At 51.1% G+C, this 19,406-nt stretch overlaps 11 protein-coding genes across 11 annotated transcripts; 5 read left to right on the forward strand and 6 right to left on the reverse strand.

Annotated features, from left to right (window-relative positions):
* Positions 1 to 313: 313 nt before the first annotated feature.
* Positions 314 to 1,155, reverse strand: JCM6883_002453 (uncharacterized protein; the record flags this gene model as incomplete). Its single annotated transcript, XM_076632289.1, has 4 exons — positions 314 to 421; positions 495 to 692; positions 754 to 961; positions 1,019 to 1,155. The coding sequence occupies 4 exons, from the start codon at positions 1,153 to 1,155 to the stop codon at positions 314 to 316; spliced, it is 651 nt and encodes a 216-aa protein (XP_076487629.1).
* Positions 1,156 to 1,616: 461 nt separating this feature from the next.
* On the reverse strand, positions 1,617 to 2,853 carry JCM6883_002454 (uncharacterized protein; the record flags this gene model as incomplete). The annotated part of the gene is made up of 7 exons (XM_076632290.1): positions 1,617 to 1,638; positions 1,724 to 1,902; positions 1,986 to 2,033; positions 2,098 to 2,218; positions 2,291 to 2,404; positions 2,476 to 2,594; positions 2,686 to 2,853. 7 exons carry the CDS (start codon positions 2,851 to 2,853, stop codon positions 1,617 to 1,619), a joined length of 771 nt encoding a protein of 256 aa, XP_076487630.1.
* A 241-nt stretch (positions 2,854 to 3,094) lies between these two features.
* On the reverse strand, positions 3,095 to 4,721 carry CPA1 (carbamoyl-phosphate synthase (glutamine-hydrolyzing) CPA1; the record flags this gene model as incomplete). The annotated part of the gene is made up of 5 exons (XM_076632291.1): positions 3,095 to 3,171; positions 3,241 to 3,303; positions 3,373 to 3,430; positions 3,508 to 3,599; positions 3,674 to 4,721. 5 exons carry the CDS (start codon positions 4,719 to 4,721, stop codon positions 3,095 to 3,097), a joined length of 1,338 nt encoding a protein of 445 aa, XP_076487631.1.
* Positions 4,722 to 5,541: 820 nt separating this feature from the next.
* JCM6883_002456 (transient receptor potential ion channel family protein) lies at positions 5,542 to 8,945 on the reverse strand (the record flags this gene model as incomplete). The annotated part of the gene is made up of 9 exons (XM_076632292.1): positions 5,542 to 5,932; positions 5,995 to 6,185; positions 6,256 to 6,708; positions 6,778 to 7,114; positions 7,171 to 7,921; positions 7,995 to 8,207; positions 8,569 to 8,594; positions 8,686 to 8,788; positions 8,873 to 8,945. 9 exons carry the CDS (start codon positions 8,943 to 8,945, stop codon positions 5,542 to 5,544), a joined length of 2,538 nt encoding a protein of 845 aa, XP_076487632.1.
* Positions 8,946 to 9,137: 192 nt separating this feature from the next.
* On the reverse strand, positions 9,138 to 10,498 carry JCM6883_002457 (NUDIX hydrolase; the record flags this gene model as incomplete). Its single annotated transcript, XM_076632293.1, has 8 exons — positions 9,138 to 9,330; positions 9,392 to 9,645; positions 9,699 to 9,829; positions 9,890 to 9,922; positions 9,982 to 10,014; positions 10,069 to 10,078; positions 10,137 to 10,194; positions 10,263 to 10,498. The coding sequence occupies 8 exons, from the start codon at positions 10,496 to 10,498 to the stop codon at positions 9,138 to 9,140; spliced, it is 948 nt and encodes a 315-aa protein (XP_076487633.1).
* A 96-nt stretch (positions 10,499 to 10,594) lies between these two features.
* On the forward strand, positions 10,595 to 11,322 carry ALG13 (N-acetylglucosaminyldiphosphodolichol N-acetylglucosaminyltransferase catalytic subunit ALG13; the record flags this gene model as incomplete). The annotated part of the gene is made up of 3 exons (XM_076632294.1): positions 10,595 to 10,856; positions 10,925 to 11,102; positions 11,187 to 11,322. The coding sequence occupies 3 exons, from the start codon at positions 10,595 to 10,597 to the stop codon at positions 11,320 to 11,322; spliced, it is 576 nt and encodes a 191-aa protein (XP_076487634.1).
* Positions 11,323 to 11,742: 420 nt separating this feature from the next.
* JCM6883_002459 (uncharacterized protein) lies at positions 11,743 to 12,648 on the forward strand (the record flags this gene model as incomplete). Its single annotated transcript, XM_076632295.1, has 4 exons — positions 11,743 to 11,850; positions 11,917 to 12,015; positions 12,089 to 12,283; positions 12,352 to 12,648. The coding sequence occupies 4 exons, from the start codon at positions 11,743 to 11,745 to the stop codon at positions 12,646 to 12,648; spliced, it is 699 nt and encodes a 232-aa protein (XP_076487635.1).
* Positions 12,649 to 13,590: 942 nt separating this feature from the next.
* On the forward strand, positions 13,591 to 13,956 carry JCM6883_002460 (uncharacterized protein; the record flags this gene model as incomplete). The annotated part of the gene is made up of 1 exon (XM_076632296.1): positions 13,591 to 13,956. The coding sequence occupies one exon, from the start codon at positions 13,591 to 13,593 to the stop codon at positions 13,954 to 13,956; it is 366 nt and encodes a 121-aa protein (XP_076487636.1).
* A 595-nt stretch (positions 13,957 to 14,551) lies between these two features.
* Positions 14,552 to 16,902, forward strand: JCM6883_002461 (A/G-specific adenine glycosylase; the record flags this gene model as incomplete). The annotated part of the gene is made up of 5 exons (XM_076632297.1): positions 14,552 to 14,938; positions 15,008 to 15,261; positions 15,324 to 15,654; positions 15,727 to 16,018; positions 16,103 to 16,902. The coding sequence occupies 5 exons, from the start codon at positions 14,552 to 14,554 to the stop codon at positions 16,900 to 16,902; spliced, it is 2,064 nt and encodes a 687-aa protein (XP_076487637.1).
* A 153-nt stretch (positions 16,903 to 17,055) lies between these two features.
* On the reverse strand, positions 17,056 to 17,521 carry DAD1 (Dad1p; the record flags this gene model as incomplete). Its single annotated transcript, XM_076632298.1, has 3 exons — positions 17,056 to 17,178; positions 17,248 to 17,388; positions 17,462 to 17,521. The coding sequence occupies 3 exons, from the start codon at positions 17,519 to 17,521 to the stop codon at positions 17,056 to 17,058; spliced, it is 324 nt and encodes a 107-aa protein (XP_076487638.1).
* Positions 17,522 to 17,778: 257 nt separating this feature from the next.
* Positions 17,779 to 19,264, forward strand: CCL1 (TFIIH complex kinase subunit CCL1; the record flags this gene model as incomplete). Its single annotated transcript, XM_076632299.1, has 6 exons — positions 17,779 to 17,849; positions 17,918 to 18,014; positions 18,107 to 18,384; positions 18,453 to 18,642; positions 18,716 to 19,065; positions 19,159 to 19,264. The coding sequence occupies 6 exons, from the start codon at positions 17,779 to 17,781 to the stop codon at positions 19,262 to 19,264; spliced, it is 1,092 nt and encodes a 363-aa protein (XP_076487639.1).
* Positions 19,265 to 19,406: the final 142 nt, after the last annotated feature.

The following is a 19,406-nucleotide window of genomic DNA, read 5'->3' on the forward strand; positions in this document are numbered from 1 at the left end:
TGTTCATGAGGAGAGGAAGAGAGAAGACCGACTCAACTGGGAAACTCACGAGATTGGTCGCAAGCTACGCCAAAACCAGATTCTCGACGACGAGACCGCCCACAGACGATCGCTGAGCTTTCTTCAAGCCGATGGACACGTGCTCGATCGTGCGACGAGTTGCGAGGAAGAAGCATAATAAAATTCGGGAGAGCTCGCACCGACCCAAGCTTCGCAAGAGGCCGAGTACGGTTACTGTGGTTAAATGATATCGTGTCTTTTTCCAACTTTGCGATCAACTATGTACAATTTCTGAACCTCGTCCGTTCCAGCTTTAAAGAGCTTTCTTCGCTTTCTCTTTCTCTGCCGCTGCGTTCTTGAACGGGAACGACGAAGCTCCTTTCCCGGCTTTGTTGACTCGACCTTGGTGAGCGAAGAGGAGCTATCGAGAGTCACACGGCGCGTCAGTCGAGGGAGATAGAGAGGTGCGAGGAAAGAAAAGGAGAAAAACTCACGACCCAAAGACCGTGAACGCTCAAAGCGGCACTAGGAGCAGCAGCGACTTTCATGTTGAGATCGTAGGACTGCCACGCGAGGACGCTGAAGAAGACGGTGGTGAGGAAGATGGTGGGTTGTCGAAAGGGAGCCGCGCTTTGGGATTGAGCAACGCCCTGATGAGCCGAGAGGGACGAAGTGAGAGGGATAGCGCCCGACTACTCAGACAAGGCGGTCAGTCAAGGGTGTAGAGTAAAATGGAGGTGAGAGTGAGCTCACTTGAATGACGATGAGTGACCCAAGAGCGAAACAGCAAATTCCGGCGAAATGAGCGAGACTCCTCTCGAGGGCGTTCAAAGTTCGGATCGTTGCTTCGGGAGCCGTACCTTCGAGTGCTTGAGGTTTGTTCATTTCGGTCAAGAGGGAGCCGAAGATGAGGTTGAGGACTCGGGGGAAGAAAGTTAACGGGATTGCGATCAAGTACAACCTGAACGCGAGGACCGTTTAGCCGGAGGTGAATGCTGATTGAAGAGGGAGTGCTTACCATCCTGCAGATGCGGCAGACCAAGCTACGTGAGCTCCTCGACTGATGACATCTTTCTCGTCCGCTTCGAGAGATGGGGTTATGCGTTTCGAGGGGTCGAGGACTGAAGGGTCGCTGGTGTCGGGGGAGAGAGACATGTTCTGTAAGTGAGTAATGAAGTGGTGAAAGAGGGAGGCAGAAGTTGAAGAGAAAGAGGGGAAAACTTCAGCTAGAAATGACGTCGCAATTTCGGAGAGAGAGAACTTGAATTTCGCAGTTTCGAGGATGACGACCGAGCTTGGACCAAGTTGTAGTTCGTACCGAAAAGCATTCGTGGAGGTACAGCGCTGTGGCTCAAGCGGTCGGATGCAACGAGAAGAAGAATTTCGCGGCCCGAGTTTCCGCGGATTCCGTTTTTCGCGTCTCCGTGCGCAAGCTGCTCTCGCCGTCGAGCGCTCTCGGGACGACATCGCCATGACTCCATGTATCGAGTTGCGACGCAGGATGAGCTTCATGACGGCCAATCGAAAAGAGCAGACCTGAAGGCATCACAAATGTTTGACATTCGAGAGCCTCAGAGAGGCAGCAACTCGAAGTGTCTGTCAACGATACACGGTCTTCAAAACTTCTCCTTCGCAGGCCTACGAAGGAGTGGACTCGACATCGACTCATCAGACTTCGCCCAACAAGCTGAAAGCTAAAGGATGAATCCGAAATCGAGCTCACCTGAGATCCAATTCGAGCGTCCAACAATCCGGAGTCTGGCGATGTAACCACAAGTAAGTCTTCGCGATCGAGCTCGGGGAGAGTCGTTGTTTTTCGTCGTGAAGCCAGTTTGAGGATTTGTCGGGACGAGAAGCGAAGAGTTTTGAGGTGCGGGTCGTTAGGATTGTTCCGTCGACGATCTGGCGACGAATTCGGGAGGTGAATGAGTGGACAAAGAAAGCAGCGAGAGCGTCAGAGATAGAGAGGGAAGGGGGAAACGCACGACGAAAGCGACGTGAACTCCTTGCGAGTTGTACTCTCTCGCGATCGACTACGAGGGAACCATCCCGCGTCAGTCGTCAAAAGGAGAAACAGACGTTCAGGGAGTGACCCACCTGACTCAGCGCACGTAACCCATGTTTCCCGGCCGCGAACGCACCAAACCCTTCTTTTCCTCTCAACGCTGAAGTCGCTCCAGTCATGATCAAAGTTCCTCCTTTCTCTTCCTCACTACCCCTGTACATATTGCCAGCTCCCATCAGCTTCCAAAGTGGGTGACTGTTGGGAGAGAGAGAGAGAGAGACGCACTCTGCGAGGAAAGCTTTCACAGCGGATTGTGAAAACGCCGTTGCGGCGACGATATTGATCCTCACTGAACGTTCGATATCTTCCTTGGTGATATCTAGGAAAGGAATATTCGACCTACTCCCTCGTCCAATCTGTCAGCCTCGAACCGCGAACGAGACAGGAGAGAGGAGAAGGAACGAACGAACCATTGAGCAGTGTTCCAAACGCAACATTTGATTCTCGCATCTTTCCATACATTCTGAATCTTCTCGAATACCTCTGTGATCGAATCGTAATCGTATTCGTTCAAACTGAAGACTTCCGCCTATCTCAAGAGAGAGGGAAAGAAGCCGGATCCGATCAAGTGGGGAGAGTCAGACCACCTCCTCTAGCACGGTAAAGGGGCTGGGACTGACCTGACCACCATTCTGATTGATCTCGGCTTTGAGCTCGTCCACTTCGCGGCGAGGACGTGAGACGAGAGCGACCCGAAATCCTTCTCGAGCGAACAATCGGGCAGTCTCTCCACCCGTACCGGTACAGTTCCCTAGTCCACTCACTACGACAATTTGTGGCTTGATCATCTGTCGGAAGTCGGCGAAGAGAAGCGAGAGAGTGGTGAAGGAGAGTGGAAAAACGCTGATCTCGCAAGGTTTCTCTCGTTCGTTTCTGTGAAGGGGAAAACGAGTTGCTTTTTGATTTGCGACGAAGATTATAAGGAGGGAGAAATCCATGCTAAGTAATGATACAACCAGTGAAGGAGAAAGAAGGCGGACGAGGTTCAAAAGAAGCGAAACTATGTAGAAGAGAGGGGGCGAGGGTAATCTAGAGACCAGCTTCGAGATCAGTCTTCTTGATCTTGGCAGCGGCCATTCCTCCGGTAGGTAATCCGACTCCGGCGTCTGGTAGGGCGAAAGAGAAGGGAGTCAGTCAGGGAAGAGACGAGAGACGAAGGGAAGAAGGGGACTAACGAGTTCCAGCACGGCAAGTTTCAACGAAATCACCAATCATGTGAATAGTATCGAGAGGTCCACCTGTGGTGCAACCGAGACGTACATTTCAGAATCTTCTGGATTCGGGAAATAGACAACGGAAGAACTCACCAGCAGATTCGGGGTGGAATTGAACTCCCCAGACACGTTTACCGGAAGCTTCAGTACTCTGTGAGCAGAATTCGCGGATGACGTCAGCAACCGTGATGGAGGAGATGCAGTGAAGTCTTCCCGAGGCTCGCTCACCTTGACTCCTTCGACGGAAGCGTCGTTGGCGTTGAGGAAGAAAGGTTCCCAACCCTTGGGGAAAGGATCGACGAGTTCGAGAGCGTATTGATCTAGACAACGAGAGGGATCGAGTTCAGTCACCGCGGAGAGGAAAGAAGGGAAGAAGCAGGAAAAGATAGCTCACGGTTTTGCGAAGTGACGTAGACCCTTCCAGCCTTGATGTTACCCGAGTTTGCAAGAGCAAGTACCGGTTGATTGTGACCCCGGTTTCCGAACCTCATTCGGTACGCCTCGAGCCCAGCCGCGAGTCCAATCACTTGATGACCCATACAAATTCCAAAAACGGGTTTATCCCATTCGTTGATCGTCGCTCGAAGGTTCATTGCGGCCTCCATGCAGTGTTTAGGATCTCCAGGTCCGTTCGAGAGGAACAAGCCATCGAATTGATCTCGAACCTTGTTGAAATCGTAATTCCAAGGGAAAACGGTCACGGCCGCACCACGACGAGTGAGCGCACGAAGAATGTTGGCTTTCGCTCCGAAATCGAGGAGAGCAATCTTGACGTCCCCTTCAGGGTTGAGAGTGTAGATTTCTTTCGTCGAAACTTGATCGACGAGGTTCTCGACGGCTGGATCCCAGTATTCTCCCGCCGAAGGTACAACGTCGTGTCCTGCTCCGATTGCGAGCTTCGAGAGAGTCGAACCTCGGTTTCGGAGAAGAGTAGTGATCGCTCGAGTATCGACTCCGGTAATTCCAGGTACTCCATGTCGGTCACACCATTCGTGAAGCGATTCGACGGCTTGGTAATGAGAGTACTTTTCGGCCAAGTTCGTGACGATGATACCGGCACATTGAATTCCGTTCGATTCGAGCATGACGGGAGGACCATTCGGTGAAAGGTTTTCAGGAGCGAAGTTATCGGGAACTCCATAGTTTCCGACGAGAGGGGTCGTGAATACGAGGAATTGAGATCGATAAGAAGGATCCGTCATCGATTCCGTGTACGAAGTGATCGCGGTCGAGAAGACGGATTCACCGAATCGAGAGATTGGAGCTCCGAACGCTTTTCCCGTGAACGACTCGCCGGACTTCAAGTGGAGAGTAGCGGGGAGGTTCGGGTCGAATCGGTTCTCGGATTTGGGGGAGACGGTACCGTTTGCGAGGGTTCGGATGAGGGAAGGTCGAGCAACTCGTTTGAGCGCGGGAACGGAAGGGCGGAGGAGTGAGAGCATCGTTAGAGTGCGGTGAAGAATTTGGAAGTAGGGTGGGTGAAAGGGGGAGTAGTTTAGGATTGGGCGGTTTGTTTGGAAACGGCAGAGTACTCGAGGCTAAACAGGCAGGCAGGCAGCGAGGCGAGGGAAAAAGATTCGGGATCGATAAGTCTCGCGATTCACTCTGATCGGGGAGAGTGGGAACTCAAGAGGGCGAGGATAAGGTTTACTCACTAATCTAGACGGGTTTCGCCTGCAGAGACCACTTGCCTGGCAGAGGAGGAAATGAGTCAGTTCCGAGGTAAAAACTTTATCTCCCTCTCTCTCGACAGGGAGCTTCGGAAAAACGGATACTCACATGCACAAGTCGGTGAAAGTGTAGTGATAAAGAGTTGTGCGGCCTTTGAGGGCGCGAGAGAGTTTGATGAAAGTTGAGGTTTGATTCGATTGGTGATTGGGAGAAGAAGAGAAGAAATTTCGCTCAAGTAGGTTGACACGAATTTCGCTTGTTGACTCTACGCGCGCTAATTCTCTCAAAGTAATCCGTCGACCATGGATCTATTGTAGTTGTGCAGAGAGACGACAGGAGAAAACGAAATGCGATCTATTCAACAAAAAAGGACGAGATCCATGAGGGATTGAGATGTAGAGAGCCGAGAGAGTGACAACAGTAGTGCGAAAGTTTTTGAGGAAAACGACGGGAATGCGAAAAAGAAAATCTATAGATAAAATGAGCCGAGAGGAGAACGATCCGATGTATGATCCTCCATGGTAGCAAGCAAACCTATATACAATATGGAGCAGAAGGTGGGAAAGGGTCTGTCTTGAAAGCGAGGGAGTTTTACAATCGCTCATTGAACTGAGAACCGTTCGTTGTCGACGTCGCTCCGTTCTTTCCTCCTACCTGATCGTTCCCTAGCGTCATCGAACTCCTCTCGAACGGTCTATCACCATGAGCGATCGGAGGTGAATCCCTACTCGAGGAATCTCCATCGGTGTGGTCGACTCTATCTTCAGGTTTCTCCCTCATTTGCGCCGACATTTGAGGAGGACCTCCTACGGAGTGGTAGGAAGGGTTCGAGGGTCTCGAACCGACTCGAGCGGTGTGTCGTCGAAGTTTGATCCCTCGGACGAGGAAAATGATGAGTTGGACGAAATCGATCAGGAGGAGAATGAAGAAGAGGATGACGAGGACCGAGATAATCACGGCGAGTACAGCTCCGACCGCGACACTGTCAAGCGAGATCGGAGTCAGGGAGAGTCTTGATAAGAGGGGAAGGGAAGAGAGACTCACCGAACGATCTCGTTCAACCCGATACTTTCATTGAAGACGATAAGAGCCCCAGCGATGACGACCCGCCAAACGGCGAGGAAGATATGGGTCGCGTTCGAACTCTTGTCTTCGTAAGGTGTCCAGATGCAAAGGGCGAGGAAGAGGAGGGATTGAATAACGAGTAAAGCGACCGTTTGAGTCCACCCGGAGGCCTAGTTCAATCGAAATCGAGATGAGCCTTCTCACCTCCAATGACGATATTGAAGGAGAAAGAAAACTCACATGAGCGAAAGCAACGAACAGAGCCGTAACGAAAGGAACGACGACTAGTTCGATAATCCCAAACCACCAACCTCTTCCCTTCCATTGACTCTTTCTCCCCGCCGTCGTTTTCCGTGATCTACATTTGTACGCGTTCCAGAACGGGGCGTAACTCGCTCCACCGACGACGAGTAATTCTCCAACGGCTAGATCTTCGACTTCTCGTCGTTGAGCTTTCGGGAGCGCTTTGCCGGGGTTGGGAGTCGTGTAGGAGTGAGAAGGTTCGGATTTGAATGGAGATGAGTGCAGCTCGGCGTGAGGACCGGCTTCGAGGGGATCGGACGACGCGGGAGGAACGGGAGAATTGAAACGCCAGGCTCGTCGAGCGAGGATGATGAATCGAAGGGAGAGGATGATGAGGGCGAGACCGATGCAGAGGAAAGTGAACACTGAGAGAACGATTGGTGCGTAGGACTGGAGAGACGAGCAACAAACGAGGTTAGCAACGAGAATCGAAGTCCGCCTTTTCAGAAAGACGCTTACGTCTGCAGTTCCGATAGTCCACTGATAGAACGTGAATAGCGCGAGAGGATACCACGCAACGAGTAGTAACCTCAAACTACCCGCCCTGACGACGCTCACGAACGGTCCACTTCCTCTTCTCCCCATTCCTCTCCATCCAATTCCCTTCCAACCGGTTTTCTCTTCTTCCCTCTTAATCTCTCCTAGCTCGCGGCTTCTTCTCTTGGCCTTGTGTTTCGCGATCGAAGTGAGGATGACCCAGAAGATTCCACCGAGGAGAGCGAGAGCGAGTACGATCGCCATGAGGAAGAGGAAATTGATGAGCACCGTCATGAATGCGTTGTAGGGTGACATGTCGCTGTAAGCGCACTTCCATCAGCTCGATAACATCGAGCGCACTGGAAGAGAACTTACAGATTGACGAGAGCGTGAGGAATTCCATAATTGACGGCATTGATCGTATCTTGCTGCTGAACAGCTGGGATAGCGATCGCCGAAGTCGGGTCCGCCGCTTGTCTCCTCACTAGTCTCTTTGCCGCTTCACCAACGGCCTCCGAATATCCCTTCAATCCCCTTCCAATCCCTTCGAACAAAGCGTTCGTAACATCTTCCATCGAAGGAACCTGACCCGGTACGATGACGCTCCTTCTCTGATTCCCATTCTGACCTTGATTGAAGATCCCTCTCGTCGAGTCCGTTCCTCCAACAAGGTTCCTCGATCCCGCCAACCTCGTCAAATTCCCTCCGGTTCCATTCCTCAAACTATCGATCCCTTCCTGAATCGGTGTCTCCCGAATCAGTCCTAGAGCGAACGCGTAATTTGCCGTATAGGAATCGTAGATGATTGGATAATCGAGGGAAAGGATACCGGTCGTCGCGGCGAATTGAAGGAGATTCGTCAAGAGAAGGAGACGTTCTTTTCTTCGAGCGAGGGAAGCCCACACGGCAGGGGAGAGGGAACCGTGTGCGAGAGAAGTAAGGGCGGCGGTTGCGGGAGGGTAGACGAGAGTTCCGACGAGGAAGAAAAGGATCGAGAGGAGAACGGTTCCGAGTGCGAGACCTCCAAGGGCCCAACTGACGGACGACCACCGGACGGTTTTCCCGTTCGAGAGATCGACTCGTAGACAGGCGGCTTCTGAATTGTCTCCAACTCGCAGTAAACGAACTGATTCAGATTGAGAAGAAATGAGAATCAGTTTTCTGTCTTCGGTTTCGACACAGACAATAATTCAACGTACCAAATGCAGTAGCTTGTAGGTCAGGGATCAAGAATCCAATCCCGGGAATGTTTATACTATCGGTAACCGCAGCTGGAAGTGGAATAGTTGCGGATCCGACGAAATCGTACTGAGGGAGAGGACAGAGAACTCCGCTCAGGAGATCACAGAGGTTGAGGGTAGTGTTGACAGCGTTGATACCGTAGGCGATGAGTTCGAGGTTGAGAATCGCATCTAATGAGAGGTGAAATTGCGAGAGAGAGAGAGGGTTCGTGCGAAATGAGGTGAAAGGGGAATGCGACGAGAGTAGCGAAATGTCAGTCAAATCTGTACGAGAACGTTAGGATTACGTAGTGCCTTGTAACCGTTACAGATCTGATATCCTTTTCCTAGCCTCGCGATCGCAACCAACTAAGCGAAAAATCGTTCAACACCTCCACTCTCGCCCGTTCCCCCGCCCTGTAGTGCTACAACCTGTTGCCTGTAGACTCTGTAGACCTATGAGAGCTGTGAAGCGCCAAGCCTTCCTTTGTTCCCATGTCCTTCGAAACGAGCGTCATTGATTCACAGGCGAGGAAGAGAAGCCGCTACTCACTTAGATTCGGTTCGACTGATGCAGCTCTGTGATAGAGCGAACAAAGGAGAGAGTCAGTCAACGTACGCGGAGTCAACGTACGCGGGGACCGAGTTAACAGACAGAGGGAGTACTCACGAGATATCGAAAGAGATTGATTTCGCTGTATCGTCGTACTCTAGGAGGAACTTTTCCACCTCTATAGCCCTAGATTCTGAACAGTATGAAACGGCCGAAGCATCTAACGCCAAAGGAAAGATTTGATCATAAACTCGGTCAGGGTTCAGTCAATTTTCAGGGCAAGAGAGAGAGAGGTTCAACTCACAGAAGATCTTGTTGTCTGCGAGAGCTGTTGTCGCTATCAGAGAGGTCAAGAGTACCCCAAACACGCGTCGCATTCGAATGAGTCGAGAGTCGAAAGATCAGTGCGGAAGAGAGAAAGAAGAACTTTTGTTTGCATCATTTTCTCGATCGCTTCCCGCCGAACTTCTTTTGCACTTCGCTTCTCTGTTCCGGCATCCGGTACCGAATTACTAACAACAAATTGTTAAATGCAACCAGAAAACCAAAAATAAGCCAAACGAATTTCTCTACAATTTCCCTCTTCCTTTCGCACTGACTTGCGCAGTTGAAGTCCCCTCCCAATCTTTCCGTCTCTTCGTTTCCCGTTCCCTCTGTTCCCGTCTCACTTGTTCCCATCGAGGATCCTTCATCGCCCGTTCGATCAGTTCAGGATGAGACATTTCCCCAGTCGCTCCCAATTCGTATTCCGGTTCTCTTCCGCTGCGAACGACCTCACAGTCAGTACGCAAGCATTCCTCTGGAGGATGATTGAGAGACATACTATGCAATCATAGCGGTATGTATCAACATCTCCGCCGTAACTCCCGTAATCGGTTTCGGATCCGCTTCGAACGAATGAAACCGATGAGGTTTCCCATCGTACCAATTGTAATCTTCTGTTGTATGATACGGTCTACCTTCTTGAGTGCACGCTATTGGAGGCTCTCTGAAGACGGGAGGTCGAGGCGAGGAGAGGAGGAAACCTTCGAGTGGAAAGGAGAAAAGTTCTGAAACTTCCGCCGAGTTCAACTCGGGCTGCGAGAGGGAATGTCAGCTAGAGAAGGGAGAACGAGAGAGTGATAGCGTACCTTGAGGGAGTAATCGAGAATGAAGACGACGACGGGCGTGACGAGAGAGAGGTTTCGCATGAGAAAGGGAGGTAATGTCGTTAGGTATCGTATCCGGGTCGTATCGATCGGAACTCCAACTTCTTCCCAAGCTATAGCGAGAACGATGGTGTCAGCTGGTACATATCGAGAGAGGGAGACGTCGGACTAACCTTCACGACGAGCCGTCGCTTCAAGGTTGATATCTGGAGCGAGAAGATTCTTCAGTCTAGTTCGAGCGAGCTAGTTGGTCGAGACAGCTCACCTGTAGAGTCCATCTTTCCTCCCGGTAGCGCGACTGTTCAAATGCTAGTCAGTCAAGAGCTCCGTCCAGTACAGGAAAACGACGAACCTTGACCCGGCTGCAAACTCGAGAGAATCAGTGCCAATCTTGAACTCGAGACAGTGAAGGAGACTCACGAATGTTCTCAGCGATTCAGCTCTCGTCGTCAAGAGCACATTCAGGTTCGTGCCGGTTCTACAATCCACCTTGCGAAAGAACCGATTAGCTCGCGTCGGTTTCTCACTCGACAATTCTCGACTTGCCGGTTCCCAAACAGACAAATCAACACGGCAGCTCTTCCTTCCGGGTGTGGGTAGTTGTCCTTGTACGGAGACTTGTACCGGGCGAGGTTCGAGAGAGCCGAAAGGGCTTTAGTGGAGAGAGGGAGTATCGACGAGAGATCGTTGATTGACGCATCTTCTTCCGTCAAGTGAGATTCTCCAGTAGTAAACGAATCTATCGAATCTGTTGGCGAGTCGTTAGAGGTCGAAGGAGGCATGATATCGGGAAGAAAGGGAAGAGGACTTCCCGAATTCGCTTCTTCTTCTAAGGCGACACTCGAAACGGATACCGACCTCGACTAAGCACGACTACGATGACAAAGACTGCGCTGCTGACCGTTGGCTCTACTCAATTCCCCTCACTCGTCTCGGCCGTTCTTTCCCCTCTCTTCATCTCTCAACTCGCTTCTTCCCTCGACATCACAACTTTATACGCTCAAATAGGTCACTCGAGTCTACCAGATGGCTTCTCGATGGATAAGCGAACGGTAGAGGGAGTTTCAGTGGAAGTAGTGAGGTTTACGAACGATTTAGAGGAGAGAGTTGGACAAAGTGACCTCGTAATCAGCCATGCAGGTGAGTTCATGCTCTACTAGTCGTTCAAGCCAACCGTGACTGACAATCTTGCATTCGTGGGTTTGCAGGAGCCGGTTCAATCCTTTCTTTCCTTCGACCTCTCCCGAATTCTCAATCCACCTCGAAGAAGGGGAAACAAAGACAACTGATCTTGGTACCGAACGATACGTTGATGGACTCGCATCAGAGCGATCTCGCGGATGAGATGAAGAAGAAAGGGTGGGCGAAGATTTGTCGAGATCCGAGGTGAGTTTCCGATTTTCGTCTCGTATCTTCTAGATGCCGACTTTGAGGACTATGCGTACTGATGCGCGATATAAATTGAATCAGATACCTAAGGAGGTCGATCGAAGAACTCGCTCGACATAGGACACTCAAATCTACGACGAAAAGCGACAACGAATTTCCGGAACTCGACGAGAAGAAAGTGCAACGAATACTGGACGAGACGCTCGCATACGTATGATACACGACTCTTGGGAAGCTTGCAGCGAGTCGAAGAAGTACGCCAGGCACGCGATCGGAGGACAAGGTGAGTTTGCTGTTGATTGAGCTTTCAGAATTTCATTCGTTTCTGACGGCATGCTGCTCCGGTAACAGGGACGAAACGGTCACGCACACAGGTCACTACTCTCTAGACAGATCCGATGCAACAACGGCGCAGAAATCGCCTCTTGTAGTCGATTTGCAGCGATCACTTCAAGGACCACGAACCCCCTTCGAAGCCGGATCCCTTTCAATATGCAATGATCTCGTTGGGACCTCGATCTCCGGGTCCACGCTTCTTGGAGAGAGCGGCTCTTGCTTCAGCGGCTCCTGCTCAATCGAAGTGCTCGAACTCCTTATCTGGTTTCTCTTCTTTCTCCCTCTTCAATCACTGATCAGCATGAGTCCCCCCGATTTCACGCCTCTCAGGCTTGTTCATCATCTTCAAGGCGAATGGTGGTGCAATAACAAGGAAGGAGGGCCCATTTCACACTCGAGGAAACCAATTGTAAGTCTCGAGATTCGCCGGTTCTTCTCTTCTCCCCGACCCTGAAGACTTTCTCGCTGTGTACAGCCCGCGGTTAGAGACGCTTACATGGTAGATGAAAAGGATCTTCCTGAGAGTTTCACGGTACTCTGGTGCAACTGGTGTTCTGTTCATGGGAAAGCGTCAGTGCGTCACCAGTCACTCCTTTCCTCGCCCTTCTTCCGACGAGTCACTGACGACCTTGTTGGCTCTTTGCTAGGATGTAGAGGAGCACATGCGAAAGCTCCACGTAAACGAGAATGCAAAGCCTGCATGCGAAGGGTGCCATATCGCTTGGACTCCACTCATGGAACGGCACAAGAAAAAGTGTCCCGCGAGACACGGTGCGGCAGCTGAAGAACTCGCCGGTCGAACCTGGCGTCCAAGAGAACTCGCTTATTCATACGACGATTCTGTAATTTCCCCACGTCCTCGCCTTTTACCAGTAGTCTCGTGCTGACCGCGTATTGATATCGGCAATAGCGTATTTACCAGATCTTCTGCATCGAGGTTGCAGAGGCACGAAAGTCGATCACCTTAGCGCGTAACGAGGCCTACCTCAAGCAGAACCAGGATCACCTTAAATCCCTCCAGCAAAAGTTAGCCCCGGAACAAGATCCGCTCACTGCAAACAACCTCCAGGCAGAGATCAAACACACCCAAGAGAATATCGTTAAACTCGAACGGTTGATCGCGATCGGCACCTCCGCATCTCTCTCGAAAATCTCGACTCCCGTGTTGACCGCTCGTCAGCGCGTCGTTTACCATGATCTTCTTTGAGTCTCGTCTATGGGAGGCTGTCGATCGAGGTCGTCGCAGAATGGAACGGAGAAAGGTTGGGATTTGGTTCTTTCGTTACTCTTTCTTCTTTAGACTTGCCTCTCTTTCATATTTGTAATACTTGATGTCTATCAATCTTCATATTGACTACGATCGCAGAGAGGTTAGTGCCTCCGAATAGAGCATTTCGCAAGCAGAGGAAGGAAACTTCAGGGTTTCAGAATTGTTCAATGTCGACGTTCTAGTTCTCTCGACCAGCGGAGAAGTGGGCACTGCTCTCGATAACTCGAAGCATTCGAGACGATTATAAAGTCATTGCAAGCCCTATCGGTGGTTCACTCAGTTTGGCGAAGGCGCATCCGCATCTTGCACATCGCAAGCCCGTCTCGCGCATTCGTGACGCTCTAGGGAAGATATCTTCGCAGTCGATGCTATGAGACGACAAGGTGACACGTCAGGAACGGCGGAGCTCGTGTGTCAGGGCGGGAGAAGAGGAGAGGAAAAGTCGTGTCAATTCTGTGAGGGTCGTAGCTCGAGTAGGCCTGAAAGGAAGGGCAGCAGAAAACGTTTCAGTTCACGGTCAAGAGAAGGGTGGACGAAGGTAGCTCACGTTGTTGGCTAGTAAGCTTAAATTTCGCAAACTCTCGTAGAGCTCGAATGCGAGAGCGACCAAACGTCCAGACGTCTCGCTTTGAAGATGAAGACTTGTCTGGCTTGTTGAGAACAGACGAGAAGCGGTCAACGGCCGCCTCGACTACGACAAGATAGACAAGATTGTACGTACTCACCTCTGACCAGCAGTGCAAGCGACTAATCCGCCTCCTTGCGTTCAGATGACTTCGGCACTTCAGTTACAAAATCGATTGAATGGGCGTTTCGGACTGGCGCGCATCCTCTGTGGCCTCGATCAGATCACCTTCATCCTCACATCGGAAGCGCCTAATGAATGCGCCCATCCTCGTCGGAACTGGTTTCAGCGATTCTTCAACCGAAGCGAAGTGGAAGGAAGAACACGAGGAATCACTAAGAGTCGGCAACGAATGGATGAGATGGGATCAGACTAATTTGGTTGGCAGCAGTGTTGGAATCTTCGATGACGGATTGAGTCAGGCCCATAAAGCGATCGCGAGGAAATGGAGGGCCGCGACGAGGGCGGAAGGGAGAAAGAGGAAGTCACTCGAATTCTTACTGCCGGAGGTATCGTGGTTCGATGAAACACTCGAGGAAGCCCAAGCTGAGGATCCCAATGAAGAGGAGCTGCAGGAGTTGTTGGATCAACTGATTGAGGAGTCGAATAGTTCGTTGTGACAGAATCGCTCGAGGTCGTTTGGTCATTCATCCGTTTATTTGTGCATTTGCTTGTTCGCTCGTTTGCTCTATCCGATAATATCTACTTGTGCGTCGGATCTGCTAGCGGAGGGTGGAGAGAGTGCATCGTGGTCGAGGTAGAGGAGGTTGTGAGATGAGGGCGAAGTCTGGCTGCGCTCTGCGACTCAGGGCGACTCCTTCGGCGGCCGTAGAGCATTGAAGGGCGTCAGAGTCGATATAAACTGTTCAGGAACGTGACAAGTATGAGCTGAGCGAGTAGATCGAGCAGAGAGAGAGCGGTCGTCGGTCCGAGTTCGGTTAGAAGGTCGACGGGCCTTAGCTGGTTCGGATCTCGTCGGTGATCGATCTCGAGCACCTGAACGACAGAGGTAGCGGCTTCCTAGAACGTAGAGTGAGTGCAGTGAGGAGGAGGAGCAGATCAGAACTTTCATCTCTTTTCAGCTCTTTCTCCTCCTACACCTCTCGCGATACTACAACCTTCTCCAGGAGCATCTCCAGCAGCCCTATCTTGAACATTCGTCGCCGGGCGTTTGCGACTCGCTCTCCAAGGCTTCAAACTTCGATACTCGTCGCGATGCCGCCTCGTAAAGCTCCCAAATCGACTACAGTAGCTGCACCCTTACGACCACCGAACACTTCCCATCCCTGCTACTCCCATCTCGCGTCGAGTCTCGCCGATCTACCGATGAGACCTCATTCCGCGTCTTACCATGTCTTCTTTGACGCTCTTCCTGGCCCTTCCACCACTCGAGCGAGCTCACCACCACCGAAGAAGAAACAGAAGAAGAAGAGTGAAGAGAAACTCGCTGGATCGGTCGAGGGAGCTTGGAAAGCAGAGAGGATCCAGAAGAAATTGGTGAAATGGTTTGACGAACGAAGGGAGGATAGGAAGATGCCTTGGCGCAGTGATGTTGTTCCTTCTGAGATGAGTAGGAAAGAGAGAAGTCAGAGAGGATACGAGGTGAGTTGCGCTTCCGATTCATTCTTCCTTTCGCAAAAGAAGACTGACTCAAGAATTGGCGTTTTGCAGGTCTGGGTCAGTGAAATCATGCTTCAGCAAACCCAAGTTGCAACCGTGATCAGTTACTTTGAACGATGGGTCGAGAAATTCCCGACTGTCATCGCATTATCGAAAGCTTCAATCGATGAAGTGAACGCCGTTTGGACTGGATTGGGATACTACTCTCGTGCGAAACGGTTACTCGAAGGTGCACAAACTGTCGTTAAGAACTCCAAGGGACTCGTCCCGGAAACGGTTGAAGAACTGCTCACGATCGAGGGAATGTGAGTTTTCAAGCTCTTCTCTAGACATTCAATCTGACTGACTAAGGAAGTTACCCGCGCAGAGGACCTTACTCTGCAGGAGCGATCAGTTCTATTGCATTCGGCAACCGATCAGCTCTCGTCGACGGAAACGTTACTCGAGTCTTCTCCCGCCTCACCGCTCTCCACGCTCCTGCAACCGCGAAATCGACTACCTCCTTTATCTGGGCTCTCGCGGACCATCTTGTTCCGGACAACGTCGACTCGAGTGAGAGTGAAGGGCAGAAGATCATCAAGAACCGACCGGGGAGTTGGAATCAAGGATTGATGGAATTAGGTGCGACGGTCTGTACACCCAAGAACCCGAAATGTGGAGAGTGCCCGATTAGCGAGGAATGTCTAGGCTATCAAGAGGTGAGAGGAGTTCTCTTTGGTCCAGCGGTTTCGAGAGCTTGAAAGTTGACGCTCTTTCGGGAGAACTCGCAGGCTAGGTTCGTCGCTCACAAGTCCAAATCGAAACAACCTACATCACCAGCAGCTATCGAAGTAGATCTCGAAGATCTCTGCACTCTATGTTCGCCGCTCCCAGCTGGCGACGACGACCTGAAAGCTCACGGAGTCGAAATCTACCCAATGGCGAAAGAGCGCAAGAAACAGAGGGAAGAAGAGACTGCAGTGTGTCTCGTCGAATGGGAATCGTCGGAAGATACTGAAGGAGATGACGAGAAGGCTCGGAAGAAAGATAGAAAAGTGTTAGTCATGAAACGACCTGAGAAAGGTGAGTATTCCAGCTTGCCACCCTCTCTCTGTCCTCGCACAGCTCACAATCATACTCATATGTCTCGGCATTTGCTATGAACAGGTCTCTTAGCTGGTCTCCTCGAGTTCCCTTCAGTCGATCTCCCTCCTTCCTCCGAATCCACCCCTTCAACTCGCTCGAAACACCTCACAAGCCTACTCCAGACGCTCCTACCGCTTTCCTCCTCCTTCCTCCTCTCCGCCTCAACCTCTTCTCCGACCGACGCAGACGATGAGCTCAAAATCAAAAGCTTCAAATCCGTTGAACCGCCAGTCGTGCATGTCTACAGTCATATTATCCGAACTTATCACATCCTCCATCTCGTCCTCACTTCTCCTTCTCTCCCGAAACTCAGATCGTCTCCACTCGTCGTCGATAAATCAACTTCTTCATCGAAATCGACCAAGAAGAAGAAACCCAAGAAGCCTTCAAGCGAAGACGACGAAGAAGACGCAGAAGGGACAGAAGCGGGAAAGCTCGTTCAGAGCTTACCTGGAACGGGAAAATGGATTGATTCGACTGCAGTAGAGGGAGAAAGTTTAGGGGGTGCGATGTTCAAGGTCTGGGAATTGGCACGGAATGGAGGAGGAGCGACTGCGAGTAGGAAGAATGGGAAGGGAGCAACAGGAGGGAAAGGGAAAGGAGGTGGGAAGAAAGAGGCAAGCGTCGAGAAGGGACAAAAGAGTTTAATGGGATTCTTTGGAGGTGGAGGAGGAGGGACTGGGAAGAAAACGCAGAAGGAAGAGGAGGAGGATGACGAGATTGTGATCGTTGAGGATGGCAAGACGGCAGAGAGGGAGGAGAAGAAAGTGTATAAGAAACGAAGGATCGCGCCGACTTCGGATGAGGAGGATGAAGAGTAGATTCCGCGATAGCCTATTTGGAACACGCTCTCGTATGCTGTGGAATCGTGACTCGTCATCAGTCTGGGCCTAGAAGAGAAAGAGAATTCGTTACAACAACAAGAAAGACTGCCTCAGAAACAACCCTGTAATATACTGTCTTCACTCTACCATCTATCTATGCGAACTCGTCGATGCACTAAGAATAGGGTCTCCACCTCCTGGTACTACGCCAGCGGGTAGTTTCTGTTGATCTTGATCCCTCTCGAGGATCCGCTCCGGTGCGATCGTTTCCTCCTGCACAACGACGAGCTCGTATCAGCCACCAACAGGTATACCAGAGGAATACAAGGCTCGTGAACGTACCTGTGAGCCAACGGGTTGGTACATGACTTGACTGAACTTTGTCCACAAATTCGAAACGGAATCGAATTGTTGTCCGACTGAATTGACGCTCTCGATGTTTCGATTCAGCTGGTTCACTGAGGTAACGGCTTTTGCGAGACTCTATCATCGTCACGAGGGAAGAAGGGATGAGAGTCAGTCGGGAGAAGTTCGCGCGAGACTGAGCGGAGCTTACCTCTGCGATTTCTGCTACGAGACGATCTCGTTCCCGTTCAAAGTCCGATCGTTCGCTCATCGTTCGGGCTGATCGAGGGGACAGGGCGGAAACAGGAGGGAGGAAACAAGTTGTTTGATGAAGCGTTCTGCGTCGAGATTGAGAGCGAAGACGATGGCGATCGCTACTCAAGGATACTGCAGGCTCTGTGAGCTGCTGAAAGACGCGTTCAGAGGGTGCTTCAAGGGTCGAGATGGGGTTACAAGATCAAGAAGTTTGGCGATGCGATTCTTGCTCCTTTACCTCTCATTCGCCTCTTACGGACCTCACTAGCGACTATGGCGGTCCCTTCCTCCTCCTCTGCTCCACCTCATCCGATTCAGCTTTACCCTCAATCGTCCCAGTTTAGGTTCGTTTCCGCTTTCCCCTCTTTCCCTCCTCTCTCCCCGCTAACAGTTGATCGAGAATGCGCTACAGGAACTGGAGATACTCGAAACAAGGGCTCGAGAAAGTCAGGAACGAGTTGAACGTACAAGCGGTGCAGAGGATGAAATCGCTTTGGGAGGAAGAAAAGGTTCGCATAGCTCTCTCCCTCCTCTGTTGCCCAAGCTTTGCTCCTCCGCTAGCCCTGTCTGACGAATAATCCCGCTTTGACGTGTGTGATAGGCCCAACAAGCTTCCACGACAGTCTCGGCTCCCTCCGAACCCTCGACATCTTCGAATCCTCCTTCCGCCGCTCCAACTCCACCTCCCACCTCCTCCGCCGAAATCGAGTACCTCACAGTGCAAGACGAACAACTCCTCGTGACGTACTACCTGACGCAGATCCAGGCGATGTGCGGAGCGTTTCAATTCCCAGAAATGGTACAAGCGACGGCGATGAGTTATCTCAAACGATTCTACCTCGGAAACACTGTGATGGATTACCACCCAAAGAATATCATGTACGTCGAGTTACTCTTCTCTGCGTCTCGGACTGAGCCTGAGTAAGCTGAGATGAGGGGGACGTTAGGTTGACATGCGTTTTCCTCGCGACGAAAACTGAAAATTTCCCAATCTCGATCGATTCCTTCTCGGCCCGGGTCAAGACACCTCCAGTAGATATCTTGTCCCTCGAATTCCTCGTTTCTCAGTCCCTCAAATTCGAATACAAAGTCCATCACGCTCATTTGGCGTTGAATGGGATTCTACTCGATTTACAAGTGAATTCCCTCTCGCACACAACTCCGCTCGATCCTCCTCCTCTACAAATAACTGACATACTCGTGATTCCAGACATGCCCCGGTGTCGATCCCTCTTCAGTCGCTTCGAGCGTCTCTAAATCTCAATCCAACCTCCGTTCCTCCCGTCACACCTCCGCCGAACTAATCCATTCTCCCTCTCAAATCGCCCTCTCGTGTCTCCAACTCGTCTCCCCTTCTCTCGTCGACTCTTACCTTTCCTCGAAAGAATCGAAAGCCTCCCAACAAAAACTCGAACGAAACGAGATGATGAAACTGTTGGAAGAGATTGGAGAGATGATTGTATGGCAACAAAAGAACCCCGTGGAGAAGGAGAAAGTGAAGGATATTGATAAGAGGTTGAAATGGGCTAGGAATCCGGAAAAAGATCCCTCGAGCGCTTTGTAAGTCTCTCTCTTCCCTCTCTCTTTGGGGTCGTCCTTCTGCGTCGACGTGAGGGACTGTCCCGCTGACGATTGGTTGAACTGGTCTCGTAGGTATAAGAAGAGAAAGAGGGAAGAAGAAGAGGAGAAGGAGAGGAAAGAGAGGGAGAAAGCCGCGAAACGACCGAAACCTGAAGATGATGGGAGCGTTTTCGATTGACGGGCGTCAAAGGCTTCTCAGGACTTGTGGAGTATAGATAGTTGGTATGTTGTAACCATAGCGACGATCGGATCAACAGCGTACGAGGAAAAAGCATTGTTGGTGCGAAATGAAAATAATTATCGAAATTTGATGGGGAATT

The sequence above is a fragment of the Sporobolomyces salmoneus genome, assembly GCF_050403485.1.
Source record: "Sporobolomyces salmoneus JCM6883 DNA, S_salmoneus_JCM6883_v1_ctg25, whole genome shotgun sequence".
NCBI lineage: Eukaryota > Fungi > Basidiomycota > Microbotryomycetes > Sporidiobolales > Sporidiobolaceae > Sporobolomyces > Sporobolomyces salmoneus.